At 37.4% G+C, this 15,827-nt stretch overlaps 1 protein-coding gene across 27 annotated transcripts in view; it reads left to right on the plus strand.

The window, feature by feature from the left end:
• The window catches only part of LOC141164440 (protocadherin gamma-C5-like), a 533,108-nt gene that overhangs the window by 315,895 nt on the left and 201,386 nt on the right, over positions 1-15,827 (plus strand). For 2 of the 27 annotated variants that reach the window (XM_073649680.1, XM_073649697.1), the window contains exon 1: positions 5,310-7,917. The exons of 23 other annotated variants lie outside the window; for them this stretch is intronic. In XM_073649680.1, coding sequence (XP_073505781.1) covers positions 5,476-7,917 — 2,442 coding nt within the window. In that variant the 5' untranslated portion in view covers positions 5,310-5,475. Of the gene's footprint in view, positions 1-5,309; positions 7,918-10,426; positions 13,030-15,827 lie in introns of those variants that run through there. 2 more of the 27 variants (XM_073649687.1, XM_073649704.1) reach the window with 1 other exon arrangement.

Raw genomic sequence — 15,827 nt, forward strand, 5'->3', positions numbered from 1 at the left:
TGCAACCAGATCATGCATTGTGATCAAATTTCGGACCGATTTGTATGGACATCTGATTAAGCCCTTATATATTCTGTCTATAGAGCTATAAATTAATGCTTTAACTAATAGACTGAAAGGTGATAAGTTCCTCCTTTATATTTGTGATATTATTTACTAAATTATTAAAATTATTTGTATTTAATAAGAAAGCTCCATGATAGTAAAATCTACTCTATTCATCAGAAATTGAATATTTGCTAATAAATAGCCATCAATGGTGAAATATGAATCAGTCCTACAAGCTTGAGCATATGTGGAACGCTCATTAAGTGCTTCATGTTTTTATATCTTCTCCCCACTATTTTACTTACATGTTACAAGTAGTGTTGAGCAAATGTGTTTGGCATTTCAAATTCGGGTTTGTGTTTGGGGTTCTGGCTTGTTCGCGCCAAAAAATTGGCTCCGCCCACGAACATCCCTGATTTGCCACGCTGTAACACAGATGTTATGACATTTCTTTTTTTTCACAAAAATGTTATTTTAGACCTCAATTTTTTTATTTTCGCAAGGGTATCATTAAAAAGTGAACCCCAAAATGTGTTGTACAATTCCTCCTGAGCATGCCGATACCCCATATGTGGAGGAAAACCACTGTTTGGGTGCACGGCAGAGTTGGGAAGGGAAGGAGCGCCATTTGACTTTTTGAATGTAAAATTTGCTTAAATAAGTAGAGGACGCCATGTTGCGTTTGGGGAGCCCATGATGTGCCTAAACAGTGGAAACCCCACACAAATGACACCATTGTGGAAACTAGACCTGTCAGGGAACTTATATAGATGTGTGATGAGCACCTTGAACCCCCAGGTGCTTCACAGAAGTTTAGAACATTGAGCCGTAAAAATAAAATTTTCACATTTTTCCAACCAAAAATGTTTTTCAGCCTCCAATTTTGCATTTTCATAAGGGTAACAGCAGAAATTGCACCATTCAATTGGTTGTGCAATTCCTCCTGAGTAAGCCGATACCCCATATGTGGGAGAAAACCACTGTTTGGGCGCACGGCAGGGCTCGGAAGGGAAGGAGCGCCATTTGACTTTTTGAATGTAAAATTTGCTTGAATAATTAGCCATGTTGCTTTTGGAGAGCCCCTGACACACCTAAACAATGGAAACCCCCCAGAAGTGACTCCATTTTGGAAACTAGACCACTCAAGGATTTTATCAAGGGGTATAGTGAACATTTTGAACCCAGAGGTACGACACACAATTTGATAACATTAGGTCATCATATTGAATAAGTTGTCATTAGTCTTGAGCGCAAGTGCTCGCTACTTGAGTTTGCATCAGGTACTAGGGTATGCACTGTGTATCGCGGGTGCTCAAGTGACATGCTCGAGTCCCCGCCCCGCATGTTTTACGGTTATTAAACACCCAAAAAATTACATGAGGGGATCGTTCGTTCATGGCAGGCGAACCCCGCAAGATTTTTTTGGCTTCATAACAGCTGCAAATCATATGGGGCGGAGACTCGATCACCCGCAATACTCGGTGCATACCCGAGCACCCGATGCAAACTTGCGACCAAAAGTAGCGACCACTTGCGCTCAACACTATTCGCCATATTGCCATCATTTTTTTTTCTTTACTTTTGTAAAAATCCCAACCCCAACACAACCCTAATTTCAACCCTAATACAACCCCAACCCTAGCACAACCCCAACCATAACCCTAGTCCAAACCCAACCCTAACCCTAGCCCAACCAGAACCTTAGCCTAACCCTAGCCCAACCCTAAACCTAACCATAGCACAACCCTAACCCTAGCCCAACCCTAACCGTAGCCCAACCTTAACCCTAGCATAACCCTAACCCTAGCACAACCCTAACCCTAAAGTTTATTTTTTACGCCGTTCCTCGTGCGGTATAAGTGATTAGACGACTTTATTCTTCGGGTCGGTGCGATTACAGCGATACCAGATTCATATCGATATTTTATGATTGACAGTTGTAACACACTAAAAAACGCTTTTTTTTTTTGCAAAGACTAGTTTTTGCATCACCATATTTTGAGAGCTATAATTTTTCCATATTTCGGCCGACAGAATCATGTGATGGCTTGTTTTCTGTGGGACAAGTTAATATTTTTATTGGTACCATTTTCGGCCACGTGACATTTTTTGATCGCTTTCTATTCCGATTTTTGGGAGGCAGAATAAACAAAAACCAACAATTTCAGAATTGTTAATTTTATGCTGTTCCGCGTGTGGCAAAATTGATAAGTTAGCTTTATTCTTCGGTTCAGTATGTTTACAGCAGTACCACATTTATATTGTTTTTAATATTTTGGCACTTTTACACAATAAAAACTATTTTATAGAAAAAATAATTTTTTTGGATTGCTTTATTCTGTGAGCTATAACGTTTTTATTTTTCGGCTGATGGAGCTGTATGGCGGCTTGTTTTTTGCGGGGCAAGATGACGTTTTTATCAGTACCAATTTTATTTGCATTTGTCTTTTTGATTGTGTTTTATTCCATTTTTTGTTTGGTTTTAGGATGATAAAGCATTGTTTGTTGCATCGTTTTTTATTTATTTTTTTTACCGTGTTCACTAAAGGGGTTAACTAGTGGGACAGTTTTATAGGTCAGGTTGTTCAGGGCGCGGCAATACAAAACATGTGTACTTTTATTGGTTTATTTCTTTTTTTCATAATAAATAAATATTATGGGTACAATATATTTTTATTTTTTGGAGATTATTTCTTAATTTTTTTTAAATATTTTTACAATATATTTTTATTTTTTTCACTTTCTGGCACTTTTTTTACTTTTACACTTTGCCCCACTATGGGACTTTCACTTTTTGCAGACTGATTTGCTGTATAGCATAGAGAGCAGCAGCTCCCCATGCTATGCAGCCTGTCAGCGCTGCACAGGGAGAAGTTACTTTGGTCATGCACTGCGCATGAACAAAGTAACTTCCTTCTGTCTGGTGACCCGGATGTTGTCATGACGGCATCAGGTCACCATGACAACATTCGGGAGCCGCCGCAGACAGCATGAGACACCGGCAAAGGAGGTACGTATCAGCGCTTACCTCCCCTTGCCCCCGCAATGCTGTGATCAACTTTGATCACAGCATTGTGGGGATTAATGTGCAAGCAGTGGTGCAGGACCGCTCCTGGCACATAGCACTGGGTGTCAGCTGTGAAAATCAGCTGACACCCGGTGGCAATCGCCCTCACCACTTGTGTGCGGGCACGATCGTATCACGCATAATAGTACATAGCTGGCGCAATAGGCCCAGGGTGCAGCTACATACTATTACTGACAAGGTTGGAAAGGGGTTAACATGTCATCCATACTGCTATTGCTTCTGAGAAGGTGCTGCAGAGAGATTGGGGAGAAGGATCTCCTCCTTTCTTTAACTGTTCAATGTATTAGAGAAACCACTTCAGATAGGATCGAAAATAAACTGAGTTCTTAGTAGATTAATAGAAATTAAAGGGGTTTTTCCACAAAGAAAAGTTCATTTTAATCAATCGATCTTGGAATAATAATAACTTCCAAAATGAGATGTGTTTAAATAAAATGTTCCTGTGCTGAGATAATCTTATAAATGTGCCCCTGCTGTGTACTGTGTAATGGCGGTGACTTACCGTGCAGGAACATGGTCTGATCATACCACATCTCTTGGATGGGGGGGGGAAGCAAAAGAGTATACAGACATTACAGCAGGGGATCGTAGTGGATTCTTTTTGTGAGGTAAAACATTTCACTGCCTGTTTTTAAACTATGTTTTACCTCAAAGAAAGAATCAGCTGTGATCCCCTGCTGTAATGTCTGTATACTCTTTTGCTCCCCCCCACCCCCGCCTAGGAGATGTGGTATGATCAGACCATGTTCCTGTACGGTCAGACACAGCCATTAAACAGTACACAGCAGGGGCACATTTATAAGATTATCTCAGCACATCCAATTGTGGAACTTATTATTATTCTAAGATCTATTGGTTAAAATGAACTTTTGTTTGTGGGAAAACCCATTTAAAGGTGCAAGTGGGAACATTGGCTAAAAATGACCGATGCAAGTTATACAGTATAATGACAAGAACTAAAATGTTATTTCCAATGAATCAATATCAGTTACCTGGTTGATAAATATTTTGGCCTCTTGCCTTATTATGACAGTAGCACTCCTTAAAGATAATCAAGCTGAAGAAAATGATCTATTATTTCAATCAATTTTTATTTTATTTTATTTTTTTCAGTTTTTGGTGACATATTTTTATTTTTGTGTGTCTCTATCCAAACTCAAAAAGAGTTCCTGAAATATTCCTGTTTTACACTGGCCACTGAGCATCCTCATAGGCTGATGCTGACACTGTCTTTTAAAGAAAATGAAAACACAACAAATTTAATACAAAGCAACGGACAGAAAACATTCTCCTCATTCCTGCACAGTAATCTCTCACAGGTAATGCCCACAACACTCTCTCATAAGTCAATAGGCCAACAACAGAAAAATTCAGTTTTTGCCATAAAGCTGCTGTAAAGCAAATCTCTGATCTGCTATTCATAGCTAGGAGCGTGCAGATCAGGGAAGATGATCAACCCATAATAATGTGTAGATAATAAGGCAAAAAAATGACAATCAAGAAATAAGAACATTAGATATGGAGCAGTATGTTTCAGTATATTGTTTTAAAGTTTAAGACAGAGCCATACTTTGTAACCGAGACAGGTATAATGTCATAAGAACAATTAGCTGCATATTTCTTTACAATGATGGCAATACTCAACATGACAATCTTAAATGTATATCATAGAGTAACTTATTGTGTAAAGTCGTAGGAGAATTGAAGGATGATGATATTATTTTAAGGTCCATTTATGTTTTCAATTACACATTTTAAATACAAAAAACTACTTAGAAATTGTTCATAACAAGATGCTCAATGATCCAATTAATGACAGTACTAAAAAATAAACAAAAAGATTGGTTCATATTAAAATTACACTTACACTAGCTTTAAAAACCTATACATTTTAATAATTGCTAAAACTATTATATGTATATCTGTTTACATTTTTGTCAAGGATATTTTGACGTACAATATATTTAATACTGAAATAAATTGCTAGAATTACTAGAATGCAAGTCTATACTGCAAATACTTTTATGTTCTACTTATTTACTGTATTACTAACCATTCGCCACTAGAGGGTAGACTTGTCATCCAGTAGATTCCTTAGTCTATAGCAGAGAATGTGCTCATGTCAGCCCTGCGCTCTCCTCCCCCTGGCTCAGTGATTCACCCTCCCATCGTCTCTCACACAAAGAAGAGCTGCTGCTCTGATGAGAGCCGTGTGGATCTGTATTTTCTTCAGATGGATTATCTTTTTGGGAATATGGACAGATAAATTCATGTTCCTCATGCAGCTTGGATTTCACAGGATCTACATGACATCAAATATCAAGACAATCACATAAGATATGGACATCAGAGGCTTTTGTCAGTGCTGGAAATGGCAAGTAGTCTGCTCCTTTCTCCTTTGTAGCTGGGGCTGGGTCTCTGGGCAGCTTCGTTATTCTATTGTTGAGGAGTCTGAGCCGGGGACATTGGTAGGAAATGTAGCTCAGGATCTGGGGATAAAACATGCAGAGATCTCTCAGCGCAGGATACATCTGAGATCTGAGAAATACCAAAGACATTTCAGTGTAAATCAGGCAAATAGAGGGCTGGTTGTGAAGGACAGGATTGATAGGGAGAGCCTGTGTGGATCTAGTCCCAGCTGTTTACTGCAGATAGAGGTTGTGGCTGAGGATCCTGTGGAGCTTTTTACTCTAGAAATAGAGATTCTGGATATTAATGATAATTCTCCCACATTCTCATGTATTGATCACATTATTAAAATCTCAGAAATATTTTCAGGTCCCGGTGCTCAATTTGCTTTAGAGATTGCAAAGGATTTAGATGTTGGTGAGAATGGTGTCAGTCAGTATACACTGAATACAAATCCTTATTTCTCATTGTCTGTGAAGAATCGTAAGGATGGAACGCTCATCCCTCAGCTGATACTAGAAAAGGTTTTAGATAGAGAAGAAAAACAAGAACATAACCTCATTCTCACAGCTATTGATGGAGGAGAACCGGCCAGATCAGGGACCTGCAGAATAACAATCGCTGTATTAGATATTAATGATAATCCTCCAGTCTTTAATCAGTCGGTTTATAAAATCAGCATTAGGGAAAATCTGCCTTTGGACACTGTAATATTAACACTTAATGCATCAGATCAGGATGACGGAGCAAATGGTGAAATTCAGTTTTACTTTGATGGTCATACATCTGAATCTGCTCTAGAAATTTTTTCTCTAAATGAGCAAAATGGGGAGATTTATATTAAGGGACTTGTGGATTTTGAAGAAAAAAGCTTTTATGAGTTGTCCATCAAAGCCATAGACAAAGGATTTCCCAATTTACAGGGTAATTGTATGGTTCAAGTGGAAATAAAAGATGTAAATGACAATCGGCCAGAAATTACATTTACTTCAGTGGCTAATCATATTCCAGAAAATGCTCCATTTGGGGATGTTGTAGGATATGTTCATGTGAGAGACAAAGATTCTGGGAAAAATGGAGAAATAAGACTGGATTTATCACCAAATGTGCCTTTTAAAATTAGATATCTAAAAAATCGCTATACTGTGGTCACAGATGGGAATCTGAATAGAGAGGAAACCCCCCAATATACCATAGAGCTGACAGCCTCTGATTTAGGGTCTCCTTGTTTATACAGTAAAATAAGCGTCATCCTCGGGGTGTCAGATATTAATGATAATGCTCCAGTGTTCACACAGTCTACTTATAATGCTTTCATTAAGGAGAACAGTGACCCCGGGACTCTTCTATGTACAGTATCTGCTACTGACCTAGATGAGGGGGTTAATTCTACTCTGGTTTACTCTATAGTTGAGAGTCAGATTGATGGCTCCTCTGTCTCCTCCTTTGTGTACATTCATTCTAATGATGGGAATATATATACTCAGCGATCCTTTGACTATGAGCAGATCCAGGTATTACAAATCACCATAAAGGTAGAGGACTCAGGATCTCCACAGTTATCTTCCACTGTCCTCGTCTTTATCTTCATTCTCGATACAAATGACAATCCCCCCTCTCTACTGTATCCAGAGCACTCTGAGGACCTCATTGTCCAAGAGAGGATTCCCAAGTCTACAAGTGCTGGATATCTGGTGACTAAACTGTCCGCAGTGGATCTGGACTCTGGTCACAATGCCTGGTTGGTGTTTACTCTCATTGACCCCATCAATTATTCCTCATTTCAAGTGTCTAAACTCACAGGAGAGGTGAGAACTGTAAGAGGATTACTAGAGACCGAGAACATGGAGCAACAACTTGTCATTTCTATCAGTGATCAGGGGACTCCTCCATTATCCACCACAGTGACTGTACTTGTCAGTATAGCGGATGAGGTTATAGTGGAAAGACCAAAATCTGGAGACTTCCTGACCAATTCCAAACCCCCATCAGATATGACTCTTTATCTAATCGTCTCCCTAGTGGCCATCAGCTTAGTGTCACTTGTCACCTTCATGATATTATTGGTGAAATGTCTGCGGAAGGACAGTTATGATTACAGCAGTAGTTGCTGTATTCTTGGTGGATCCCAATCCAAATCCTACACAGATCAGTATCAGCCGGCTCTGTACCTGAACACAGACGGGACCTTAAAATACATGGAGGTAGGGATGGTTCCTCCAGGATCCCAGGGGCAGAGCTATCAAACTAATTTACCCCCAGGCCCGGAACAACAAGATTTTAGCATTGTGCAGCCTCAAAATTATCCTCAATTAAAGGATATATATCAAGAAGTCTCATCAGAGGGGAATTCATCAAATGATCCAAACAATGTAAGTCCTAATATTATAGTATAATTAGATTATAATTAGTTTAGAAGTCTAATATGCAATATTAGTTATAGTATATAATAAATTTCCACATACTAATTTTATTACATCCAGTGTTTGATTGATATTATCAAAATAATTTGCTTCTTTGAGGTGCATACATTTTTGGGGCTTGGACATTGTTGTTACACCCAGTTCCTGCTTCTTGAATGTACTCAATGGACTGCAATATAGGAGGCCAAAAGTACAAATAATAGTATATGAATTATGATGGCTTGTCATAAAGAAATGCTTCCATATAACTTTTTAGTGGATTTGCCTGTATAAATATATATGTATTGTAGTGTAGGTGCATTAATATTCTCAACAATTAATGAGTAACCAGTTTCCAGTATCCTTCAGATCCTTTTTTCATTGACGTGAATGCAATTCTGACTTCTGGCTCACACTGGGCTTTTGTGTGAGACAGAAGTCACTTTTACAGTGTAATTCTATTTAACATCAGAATGATGCTCCATAAGCTTGCATTGTAAAAGCAACTTACAAATCAAACGCAATGACATGAGTGAGAAGAGGAATGGAGCTGGAATCTGAGGAATATAACGATTATTGAGCACATTAATGCACCCGCACTACACTACATACACAATTTTAGCCAATAAAAATTATAATGGGAGCACTTCTTTAAAGTGTTTATTTGGACCATTATATTATTTTCGGGGTTGATAATCTATTGCAAAGGCAATGTTTTATTCTTGTTTTCTAATTTTGTATTAAGATCTGCTATATTATTATGGGCAGAGTTGATGTATCTTTTTAGGCTCTTTTATTATGATATAAGATAATTTTGATGTTTACTAAAGTAATAATTGTATATTCCTTTATGAAAAAAATTCCATTATGGTAAAATCTAGTTGCATCAGCAAAAACACAGCAAATATTGGCTGTATGGATATTTTCTAATACATACCCATTAATAATGGTCGAATATGTGTACAGTGTCCATTTTAGGACATGATCAGATATCAAAGTCAAACATCAGAATAATGTCAGTTTGAGGCTAAATACGCTGTTTGAGAACTGACTTTGATATGTGACTTTGAAATCTGACTTTTACAACTGATAATAATAAAAAAGAGTCACGGTTTGCTGTGGTGCTTGAACCCGAAACTCTGTCTAGAAGCCAGTGCACTTACCATTGAGCTTTACACTCAGTTGATGAAACTTATGAGTTCTGTTTGGTTATGTGATTTTCAGTACAAACCTGTCTGAAACTCAGTGGGACTTATACACAGACTGCCAGCAAGCCAGATTCAAATGATTTGTGACTTTGATGTCTGAGTTTGATATCTGACTTTCTTCACACATCAGAATAAAAATTACAATGACTTTTAGATACCCTGACATTTTTCATGGTTAATCCCATAAGCCAAAAAAAAACTGCCAGTCATTATCACTTGGCCTGATGGCTGAATGGTAAAACCTTAGCATCTAAAACAGCAGGTTCTGGGTTCAAATCCCAGGAGCAGTAGAATTTTTTTTTAAAATTATGTTTAGTTAGCACACAAACTACAGGGATGTTTTACTTTTAATATCTGACATTCTGATTGTCATCCTGACGTGTTAAGAAAGAGTTTTATACATGCTGTCTATTTGCATGGTAAATTACATAGCCAAAGTAAATTGGGAGGCACTAATAACATCAACGTAATCAGACCCATCATCTTGATATAAATGTAAAATAAAATTCTGCAATCAGAAAATGAAAACAATTTAGACATGAAAGAATATGTTTTAAAATATGGTTTTAAGTAGTAAAAAATATTAGATTACACAATCCTTTTAACATTTCTTTCATAATAGAGTTTTTTAACAATTTGCACGGCAGCTTCATTGATCTTGCAACATGATTGCTAGGAAAGAAAAACAAGATAATTGCAAGAAAGATAACAATTATGATGTTGAAAACATTAGGATTTAGAATGTTACCAGATATATACATTAGGAACTGTACATTTAAAAAAAAAGGCAACTCAGGCAGTATATGAGAACGAATTAGCTCTGTTTCAGATGTGAGCTGAAATTTTGCATTGAACATGGGTAAATAAACAGTGCTTTTTTGGAACTTATTTATATCTATCAATATATCTGTTCATTGATCTATCTGTTTTTTTTATCATTTTCTACTTATAAAAATGTCATTGTTTTAATAACTAAACAAAACTGTTGTTAAAAATAACTGAGCATCAATAATATCTATTCATACTTTTTTATTAATGTCATTTGTAGTTTAAATTATTTGGTGCTAAAATAGATTGCTAGACTTCATAGAATATAGCTCTGTACTTCAAATACTTCATATTTCACTTATTTTCTGCATTTCTAACCATTGGCCACTAGAGGGTAGACTTGTCATCCAGTAGATTCTTTAGTCCATAGCAGAGAATGTGCTCATGTCAGCCCTGCGCTCTCCTCCCCCTGGCTCAGTGATTCACCCTCCCATCGTCTCTCACACAAAGAAGAGCTGCAGCTCTGATGAGAGCGTTGTGGATCTGTATTTTCTTCAGATGGATTATCTTTTTGGGAATATTGACAGATAAATTCATGATCCTCATGCAGCTTGGATTACACAGGATCTACATGACATCAAATATCAAGACAATCACATAAGATATGGACATCAGAGGCTTTTGTCAGTGCTGGAAATGGCAAGTAGTCTGCTCCTTTCTCCTTTGTAGCTGGGGCTGGGTCTCTGGGCAGCTTCGTTATTCTATTGTTGAGGAGTCTGAGCCGTGGACATTGGTAGGAAATGTAGCTCAGGATCTGGGGATAAAACGTGCAGAGATCTCTCAGCGCAGGATACATCTGAGATCTGAGAAATACCAAAGACATTTCAGTGTAAATCAGGCAAATGGAGGGCTGGTTGTGAAGGACAGGATTGATAGGGAGAGCCTGAGTGGATCTAGTCCCCGCTGTTTACTGCAGATAGAGGTTGTGGCTGAGAATCCTGTGGAGCTTTTTACTCTAGAAATAGAGATTCTGGATATTAATGATAATTCTCCCACATTCTTATCTACTGATCGCATTATTAAAATAACTGAATTAGTAGCAAGTCCTGGTGCTCAATTTGCTTTACTGATTGCAAAGGATTTAGATGCCGGTGTGAATGGTGTCAGTCAGTATACACTGAATACAAATCCTTATTTCTCATTGTCTGTGAAGAATCGTAAAGATGGAACGCTCATCCCTCAGCTGATACTAGAAAAGGTTTTAGATAGAGAAGAAAAGCAAGAACATAACCTGATTCTCACAGCTATTGATGGAGGAGAACCGGCCAGATCAGGGACCTGCAGAATAACAATCGTTGTATTAGATATTAATGATAATCCTCCAGTCTTTAATCAGTCGGTTTATAAGATCAGCATAAGGGAAAATCTCCCACTGAAAACTGTGATATTAACATTAAATGCAACAGATCAGGATGACGGAGCAAATGGTGAAATACAGTTTTCTTTAGACGATCACACATTTGAATCTGCTCAGGAAATATTTTCTCTAAATGAGCAAAATGGGGAGATTTATATTAAGGGACATGTGGATTTTGAAGAACAAAGCTTCTATGAATTATCTATCAAAGCCATCGACAAAGGATTTCCCAATTTACAGGGTAATTGTATGGTTCAAGTGGAAATAAAAGATGTAAATGACAATCGGCCAGAAATTACATTTACCTCATTGGCTAATGATATTCCAGAAAATTCTCCGTTTGGGGATATCGTAGGATTCATTAATGTGATAGACAAAGATTCTGGGAAAAATGGAGAAATTAAACTGGATTTATCACCAAATGTGCCTTTTAAAATTAGATATCTTAAAAATCACCATGCATTGGTCACAGATGGTAATCTGGATAGAGAGGAAGCCCCCCAATACACCATAGAGCTGACAGCCTCTGATTTAGGGTCTCCTCCTCTATACAGCAAAATAAGCATCACCCTTGGGGTGTCAGATATTAATGATAATGCTCCAGTGTTCACACAGTCTACTTATAATGCTTTCATTAAGGAGAACAGTGACCCCGGGACTCTTCTATGTACAGTATCTGCTACTGACCTAGATGAGGGGGTTAATTCTGATCTGGTTTACTCCATAGTTGAGAGTCAGATTGACGGCTCCTCTGTCTCCTCCTTTGTGTACATTCATTCTAATGATGGGAATATATATGCTCAGCGATCCTTTGACTATGAGCAGATCCAGGTTTTACAAATCACCATAAAGGTAGAAGACTCAGGATCTCCACAGTTATCTTCCACTGTCCTCATCTTTATCTTCATTCTGGATACAAATGACAATCCCCCCTCTCTGCTGTATCCAGAGCACTCTGAGGACCTCATTGTCCTAGAGAGGATTCCCAGGTCTACAAGTGCTGGATATCTGGTGACAAAACTATCTGCAGTGGATCTGGACTCTGGTCACAATGCCTGGTTGGTGTTTACTCTCATTGATCCCATCAATTATTCATCATTTCAAGTATCTAAACTCACAGGAGAGGTGAGAACTGTAAGAGGATTACAGGAGACCGAGAGCGTGGAGCAACAACTTGTCATTTCTATCAGTGATCAGGGGACTCCTCCATTATCCACCACAGTAACTGTACTTGTCAGTATAGCGGATGAGGTTATAGTGGAAAGACCAAAATCTGGAGACTTCCTGACCAATTCCAAACCCCCATCTGATATGACTCTGTATCTAATCGTCTCCCTAGTGGCCATCAGCTTAGTGTCACTTGTCACCTTCATGATATTATTGGTGAAATGTCTGAGGAAGGACAGTTATGATTACAGCAGTAGTTGCTGTATTCTTGGTGGATCCCAATCCAAATCCTACACAGATCAGTATCAGCCAGCTCTGTACCTGAACACAGATGGGACCTTAAAATACATGGAGGTCAGAATGGTTCCTCCAGGATCCCAGGGGCAGAGTTACCAAACTAATTTACCCCCAGCCCTGGAGCAACAAGATTTCAGTATTGTGCAGCCTCTAAATTATCCTCAATTAAAGGATATATATCAAGAAGCCTCACCTGAGGGTAATTCATCGAATGATGCAAACAATGTAAGTCTTAATACTATGGTTTGTTGAGATAATAAATAGTTAAACTTTAACTTTAAGTGAAAGTACCCTATATGATATTTTTTTGCTTTCTGTTTTTTGTATAACTTTGAGAATTATTAACTTATCTTAAAAAAGTCATTAGCCTCTGTCTTTTGCATAACTTACAGGGTTCAAAGATAGTATTTGTATCCAGGTCCGGCTGCTTGTGTGTGCCTAAAGGCTTGCTACAAAGGACACCAATAGTATAAAAATTGTATATGATTCTTGATTGCCAGTCATCTTAAATATGTCTGGTTGAACCATTGTATGCTTTCGGACTCGTTCAGAGAAGAATATTAAATGTCTTTGTGCTGTCTGTATGTAAAATGAGAAGCATGCGGACAGCAAACTGACTAATGCATGTCAATGTGGTAGTACACACGAATATATTTACATGTATTTGGACATGGTGTGCATGTAAAAAAAAAAACAGCATGCATTACTTTAATCTGTTTATTGTATCATATTCACACAAGATTTATCAATTGGTGCACAAAAAATGATAACATTTGGTTTACCATTCGTATATCACACATTTTTCACAGATCATTAATAGTTATTAATATAGGAAAGTAGTTTTGACTTGTTGAAAAATTGTCTGTTTTTTTTCTGGATAAAATATAGATTATTTTTCATACACTTGTCTGAGCTCAGCCTTATGTGATTGACGATCTAATGCTTTTGCATTATGTAAATTTTATTTTTATATTTCATAGCAATATCTGCCATTTTTTTTCATGGACAGTGGTTATAAGTGTCTCTTTCTTTGTAACATGAGATATTTAATATGGTTATGAAATTATTAATTGCTTATTGTTTTCTATAAACAATAAGTTTATAATATATATTATAGAACAATAAGTTCTATAATAGTAAAATTTAGTTGTATCATCAGAAATATAGCAATTTTTTCCTCAATAGATATTTTATAATAAATACCCATCAATGGTAGTACATAGGAAGGTCTTATATAGAGGTGTATCTAGGTTTTCCTGCATCTGGGGCAAAAATCCAAAAAATCCATCCCATCCAATGTACAGGTTAAGTTTGACTAGTCTTTATGTGACCGCTCATATGCCATTTCCACACTTAAAGTTACGTGCCAACTAGCTTCTGTTCTTAATTCTCTCAATGCTCAGTGAAAAACTACAGTCTCTGCTTTTTTGAAAGAAGCAGGAGGAGAGCCAGTTGGCACATGACTGTAAATTTGAAAATCCCATATGAGTGCTCATGTGATGACTGCTGTAAATAGGCAAGCAGAGCCAAATCCCGGCAGTGAGTATATTAACGATGTTAGCATTTGGCATGCTACAGTGTTTAATTTTACAATTAAAGCTCTTTACATAAATAATAAATGTTGCATTTCCTAGCATTTCAGAAGTCACAAAAAGTTATTAACATAGCCATATATCACATTATCTGGATTATTATGGATAGCTTTGTGTGTACAGGATCAGAACCAATTACAGAGTACATAAAACTAGCACCAAAACCACCATCAGTACAGATATACAGCGTCATAATCATCATCAGTATAAGAATAATTCATTAGAAGCATCATCATGTATATAGGCATATATACAACACCAGAAACACCATCAGTACATGAATACATCACTAGAGCCATAAATACATCGCAAGGTTTAGTACAGCAATCAATTGCAATGTCAACTCAGCTAGTTGGCACGTAACTTTAAGTGTGGAAATGGCGTATGAGCGGTCACATAACGACTACTCAAACTTAACCTGTGCATTGGATGGGATGGATTTTTCGGATTTTTGCCCCAGATGCAGGAAAACCTAGATACACCTCTATATAAGACCTTCCTATGTACTACCATTGATTGATGGGTATTTATTATAAAATATCTATTGAGGAAAAAATTGTTATATTTCTGATGATACAAATAGATTTTAATATTGAAATTGAATCTAATGAACCTACAACTGGCATTATGTCCTTAGCAATGGTAAGGCATTACTGAAAGTTTTTGTTAACAGCCATCATCAGACAGTGGATAATACAGTAACCAAAGTACTGATGAGACATAGTTAGCATCACAAATAAACATTTACATTGGGGGTCCTTATAGGTGACATCTTCTTCCATGATAGGAGTCCTTCTCTTTTTTTTCTTTTCTATCTTGTCCAGACACCATGATGACTTTTCATATTCGAAGCTCATTTCTGCAGACTTCCAACTTCTTCAATTGTGTGCAGCACATTCTGACACTGTGCCCTTAAAAATTAGTGCAATTATAATTCTCCTGAATAAAAATATCTGCACTATGATTTGGTCCTGAATAAATAATTGCCCCTCATTGTGCTCCATGCACAAAATATGTCCCCCAGACTGTTGCTCTTATGGTACATAGCTTCCACACTGTCCTCTCTTATAAAATATTGTCTACATACCATCCTGCCTTATGAACTACAACCATCATATTATCACTCTTATGAAGTATAACTTCTGAAGTATAACTGCTACAGTGTTCACCCTTATTAGCTACAAACACCACACTGTGCAAATTTATTAGCTATAACCATCACACTATCAATCCTCGTTAGCTATAACTTCCACACTATCTGTTCTTTTTAGCTAAAACCTCCACACTGCTTACCCTTGATTAGTTATAAACGCCACACTGTCATTTTCTTATGTGCCTCCACCATGCTGCCCACTTTTCATACTGAGCTCTTTCTTCACAGGGTCCCCTCAGACTGTATCCCTCCATACTGTCCAGTATCTACAATGTGCC

Source organism: Phyllobates terribilis, unplaced genomic scaffold, assembly GCF_046119375.1.
Source record: "Phyllobates terribilis strain yellow unplaced genomic scaffold, ASM4611937v1 Scaffold_10__3_contigs__length_209671492, whole genome shotgun sequence".
Lineage (NCBI taxonomy): Eukaryota > Metazoa > Chordata > Amphibia > Anura > Dendrobatidae > Phyllobates > Phyllobates terribilis.